Source organism: Daktulosphaira vitifoliae, unplaced genomic scaffold (assembly GCF_025091365.1).
Source record: "Daktulosphaira vitifoliae isolate Bord-2020 unplaced genomic scaffold, ASM2509136v1 Scaffold_2, whole genome shotgun sequence".
Taxonomy (NCBI): Eukaryota; Metazoa; Arthropoda; class Insecta; order Hemiptera; family Phylloxeridae; genus Daktulosphaira; species Daktulosphaira vitifoliae.
In genome coordinates, this window is record NW_026099573.1 from 47245536 (window position 1) to 47251454 (window position 5919).

The following is a 5919-nucleotide window of genomic DNA, read 5'->3' on the forward strand; positions in this document are numbered from 1 at the left end:
CTCAATAAACTTTTTCAAATGAAATGAATTTCTCCTATATACTACACCATTTATGTTTACTAGAAATGATCTTGGAGTTTTTAACAATCCTACAATTACTCCTCTTACCCATTCAGATCTTTTTATATCTCTAACCAGCACTTTTTCTCCTACTTTAAATTTTTTCCTAATCTTTGTTCTTTCATCATAATACTCCTTTTCTTTAATTTTTTTAATCTTTAATTCATATTTTGCATTTATTACCTTTGGTTTTAGTAATACCTCTTTTACTGGGAGTTTTGTATTTAGTAATCTAGACATTAAAAATTGTGACGGCGAGTACTTACAACCTGACACCGGTGAGTTTCTATAATAAAGTAGAAATAATTGTAAATCTTTTTTCTCCACCTCTGATTTTTTAATTAATTTTTTGGCAATGCCTACAAATTTTTCAGCTAAACCATTACTACGGGGATAATATGGACTAGATGTTGTTATTTTAAATTTATACTCCTGACTAAATACTCTAAATTCATAGCTATCGAACGGCATATTATCTGCTATTACTTCTGATGGTATGCCAAATCTTGTAAAAATTTCTTTACAACATTTTATTAATGTTGAACTATTAGCACTTTTAATGGGTATTATTTCCAACCATTTAGAATAATAGTCCACAAGAATAAAATATTTTTTCCCAGACCATTCTGCTATATCCACCCCTAATTTTACAAATGGTATATTTGGGACATTATGTTGTATCAATGGCTCTTTACTATTATTAGTAGAAAATTTTTGACAAATGCTACAACTTAAAACAAAGTTTTCTATATCAGAATTAATACCTGGCCAATAACAATGCTGCCTTGCTTTTAATTTGGTTTTATTTACTCCTAAATGAGTCTCATGAAGCAAATTTAAAATCTCACCCCGTGTTACCTTAGGAATTAATAATCTATTATTCCAATACATAAGATCTCCTTCCATCGTTATTTCACTTTTTAGCTTACTATAGTGAAGTAATTCTGTATTTTTTTCTTTAATTTTTTTTTTTATATTTTTAGGCCATCCTGTTTTATAATACTCACATACTAACTTAAGTGCCTCATCCTTTAATATATTTTTCTTATATTCTTCTAACTTATTTTCACTGAACTTAATTTCACCTATTTTTACTGTGTGTACTATGTCATTCATACTTTCATCATCATTAACTACATTACCTTTGCTCACATTTCTACTTAACAAATCAGCTATATACATGAATTTACCAGGGAGATATATTAACTCAAATTTATACAAAAATAGTTTCATTTTAAGTCTTTTTATTCTATTATTTTGTATTTTATCCAAGCCTTTTTTTATTATACTAACTAAAGGTTGATGATCAGTGTAAATCACTATATTATTGTTACCATATATGTACTCATGCAATTTTTTACATGCATATGTAATTGAGAGTAGTTCTTTTTCAATTTGGGCATACTCTTTTTCAGTCTCTGTTAATGATCTTGATAAAAAACATACTGGCGATTTATTCTGAAGTAAACAGCATCCAATTGCATCTTGCGATGCATCACACTGAATTTCAACTTTTTCACTTGGATCGAAATTTACTAAAGTAGTTGCATTACCTATTAAGTTTTTTATTTTCTTAAGCACATTCGAGTGTATATCATTCCAACACCATATCTTATCCTTTTTTAATAATAGTCTTAACGGCGATATAATGTTCGACAAATTTGGTATAAAATCTCTAAGGTAGTTTACCATTCCTAAAATCCTTTGCAATTCAGTTTTATTAGTTGGGTCTTGTAACTCATTTATTGCTTTAATTCTAACAGGGTCAGGCCTCATACCATTTTCATTGAACAAAAAACCTAAGAATTTAACTTCATTCATTTCGAATTGAATTTTATCTTTATTGAATTTGATGTTATTTTCTCTCGCTACCTGTATTACCTGTTCAAGAATGTTATCATGTTCCTCTTTGGCGTTAGCACTTATCATTATATCATCAAAGTAAATAATTATATCTTTTATTTTAGAAAAATATTTATTTAATAAATTTGAAAAAATTTTTGGCGCTACATTTAACCCAAAAGGTAGTCTTAAAAACTTATAAGTGCCAAATGGAGTACTAAAACTACACAATTTACTTGATTCTTCGTCTAATGCTATTTGCCAAAATCCATCTTTTAAATCTATAACTGTATAAAATTTTTTACCTTTCAGTTTTGGTATTATTTCTTTTAATGTTGTTATTGGGAATTTTACAACTTTAAGTGCTCTATTTAGGTCTTGTGGGTCAAGACATATTCTCAATTTTTTGTTTGGCTTTTCTACTATAACTATATTTGATAGCCAGTCTACAGGATCATTTACTGCTTCAATAACTTTAATTTTTTCTAACTGATCTAACGTATCTTTTAACCTTTCTTTGATAGCCAATGGTACTCGTCTAGCTGTATTAATTATAGGAGTTATTTTATCTTTTAAAACTAATCTACATTTTTCAGGAAATAATCCTAGTCCTGTAAACACATCACTATTATTTTTTATAAATTGACTCTCTTTGTTTATTATTTTTATTCTTTTAACTAATTCCAATTGTTCACATAACTCTGATCCTAAAATTGTTTCTATTTCCTTCCTTCTATTCCCATGTATTATTACATCATCAACAACTATAAACTCTCCTTTAATAATTTTATTGTTATCATTATTTTGGCACTCTACCCAAATTGTACCTAATGGTTCAATAATGAACCCCCCAAATGTTTCTATTTTAACATTACATTTTTTTATTTCTGGCTTTGAATTAAATTTATTATAAATATTATACGGTAATATACTAATTTCTGCTCCAGTGTCTATTCTTACTTCAACACTTAAATTATTAATCTTAATTTTTTCTATCCACTTTTTATTTTTAATTTTCTCATTAATTTCACATAGACTATTTACAGTTAGATACTCATCTTCACTATTTAACTCTTGTTCACTCAATGATTCCTCATTTTCTTTTAATTTAACAACTTTAACATTTTTGTTTTTATTTTTACAACCTACTGCAAAGTGGTTCATCTTTGAACAAATCCTACACATTTTCCCAAATGCTGGACAACTTTTTGGTTCATGTTCATAATTACATTTTTTACATTTATATTTAACATTATTATTTTGATTAAACTTATAACTATTAAATTTTACAAAATTGTTCTTATTATTACTATACAATTTTTTACCTCTTTTATTTTGTTGCTGCTGATGATTGTTAAACTTTACTGCCTTGTATACTGACATGTTCCCATTATTTGTTGCTCCGGTTGATTCAATTTCTTGTCTATTAAATTCTGAAAGCTCGATCGATTGACAAAATTGAACAGTTCTCTCTAAGTTTAAATTGTTTTCTAACAGTTTTTGTTGAGTCTTTTTATTGTAGATGCCTAAAACTATTTGTGTTGTTAGTAATTGTTCTTCTGCATCTTTGAATTCACATATTTTTATTAATTCTTTTAAATCCGTATAAAATTTATCAAATGGTTCTACTTGATTTTGTTTTCTTTGGAAAAATTTGAACTGGGACATTACTAAGTTTCGTTTTGGTATGCACCGTGTCTCCATTGCGTCAAGTATTGCGCTTACATTCTTTTCCTCTATATTTTCCTCAATTTGGAAGTATATTTTTCTTGCTTCTGGACCCATCAGGTTCAACAGTCTGGCGACTTGTATTTCCTTTGTCTTTTTCGTCGTTTCGTTAGCCGTGAAGTAGATCTCTACTTCTTGCCTGAATAATTTGAAATTGGCTTGTACGTCACCTTCCAATTTCAATTTTTCGGGCCTTTCATAATCCGTCATTATTACGGATTTTTTTTTAATAAATATTATTATTATTATTACCGTATTATTTAAAATACCGACTGCGCCATGTTTCGTCTTCTCTTATTGACGATATTAGAACAATATTAAAATAAGATATTATATAATATTAATTAACATAGATCACGTGTGTGTGGTATGAGTGTCTTTATTGAACTATGTTGTACAGGTTAGATGCGACAACGCAGTTAGATAACACAACAATAGGTTCCTCCGTCAGCGGTTCTTCTATTGTGGTTGGTCCTTCCGTTGGTGCTGTAGCCGTGTCGGTTGTTGTGTTTGTTGTTTTCGTGGTTGATGTTGTTGGGTCGGCGGGTGTCGTCTCGCCGACGACCTCTCCCCAACGCTTCGGCATGTATTCTCTGTACCGCTTCTAGCGGCGCTCTGCTCGAACGGTGAGGACCGCGCGCTGCGGATGCTGGGGGAGAGGCCGTCGTGGGGTAAAGAAGTTAGGGGCGGTGATGTCAGGACGTTGGGTTGGGGTCGCTGTTGTTGTACATGCTGAAACAGACATAAAAAAACATATAAATATCACAATCCGTCAGCCAGTTTGTGGTCTTACGTGTCATAGTAATTTCTTTTCATTTTTCATACATGAGACGTGAATTTTTCGCTGGGGAACTTGGTCTGTTAAAAACACTCCTTTCCCTAGGTGATCCGCTAATCTGACGGGACCCAACCCAACCAAACCACCGGTTCATCACGTTGATCATTTCCTTCTACACCAGCGATTTGTCGTTGTCGCATAAAATTACGCGCACATATCCGAAGCGTGAGAATAATTCGCGCTCTAGCGTATCAACAATTGTTTTTGTCGTTGCCGCTTCGATTGCGTACGTTTCTGTTCACCTACTGAAACAGTCAGTCGCAACTAACAAGTTTGTTACTAATTACTAATTACTTCCCATGACTGTTTTGGTTGGCGACTGGTTCGTTACGCCTAGCGCCTAAAGGTCTTAAACCAAGCAAGTTTCTATTGGGCTGGAGACCCATATACGTCACTTGAGATTGATAAGCGCCGGTAGGAGCATTACTTATAGAGTTCCGAACTGCTTCAGCGAGAACGCCTATTCAAGGAATTCCTTCGTATAAGATATATATATTGTCGTCAACACCTTCGCCAGGAGGAGCGAGGTTACTATAATAACTATCGTTATATTCAGGCAGAATTACGTTTGAAAGATTGTTCTCATCAGTATGGGGGCTACCTCGCGTACTGCCATATATATTCGATGCGAACAGCGAACACTTTCGCATGGATTTGTTACGTATGGTCCGACATGATTACTGTCATGTAGTCTAATTGGCTTGTTGATTAAAGCGGGTAGATTGGATTTCGAATCCGACTGTGTTTTTGGTTTGTCGGATTGAGACTTAAATTGGTGAGCGTTCCGAGAGCTTTTTGATTCCGTTGCTTATCGGGATGACCACGTTGGATACCAGCGGGGTTTGTCTCGGATGTGNAATCTACCTTGGTTTTACAGTAATATTATTATGTTATCACAATTATTTTTTTAGTTTTTTATGATAAATTATTACCTGTTGCTCCTCTCTTAACAGTTAAATTCTTATTTTATTTAAAATAGTTATTTTATTATTGTTTATTGTTATTGTTACTAATAGTGTTTATTATTTAAAACAATTACATCACTGATATTTTGAAAGTAACAAATAACAGTTATCAAAATTGATAACAAGTTGCCTACAATACTTTTTACAAATATAACAGTTATATCACTGTTAATAACAATTTTATACAAAGATAACATTTTCTAAGAAAATAACAGTAACTGTTATTTCGAAAGTAACAATAACAGATTGTAACAGTTATCAAAATTAATAACAGGTTGCCATCACTAGTCTCCATAAAGTAGACCTCCAGGGTTAACAACCGTCTGAAATCTCATTATATAGAGATGATAGATGCAAATTGCAACTGAACTTACTCATGCCAGTCATTGATCGGACATATGTTTAAAGAAAAGACTTCTTCATTTACTACTTGCCGCCTTATTTGTACTACAATTCCTAATTGTACGTGTACAACGACAGTGGCCC

General features: G+C 31.8%; 1 protein-coding gene across 1 annotated transcript in view; it reads right to left on the reverse strand.

Annotated features, from left to right (window-relative positions):
- The window catches only part of LOC126898345 (uncharacterized protein K02A2.6-like), a 4458-nt gene extending 618 nt beyond the window's left edge, over positions 1–3840 (reverse strand). Inside the window, exons 1-6 of the mRNA XM_050672286.1 lie at positions 3628–3840; positions 3532–3544; positions 3228–3467; positions 2139–2513; positions 1350–2015; positions 109–1232 (exon numbers count right to left, since the gene is read on the reverse strand). Coding sequence (XP_050528243.1) covers positions 109–1232; positions 1350–2015; positions 2139–2513; positions 3228–3467; positions 3532–3544; positions 3628–3840 — 2631 coding nt within the window. The remainder of the gene's footprint in view (positions 1–108; positions 1233–1349; positions 2016–2138; positions 2514–3227; positions 3468–3531; positions 3545–3627) is intronic.
- Between the last annotated feature and the right edge of the window lie 2079 nt (positions 3841–5919).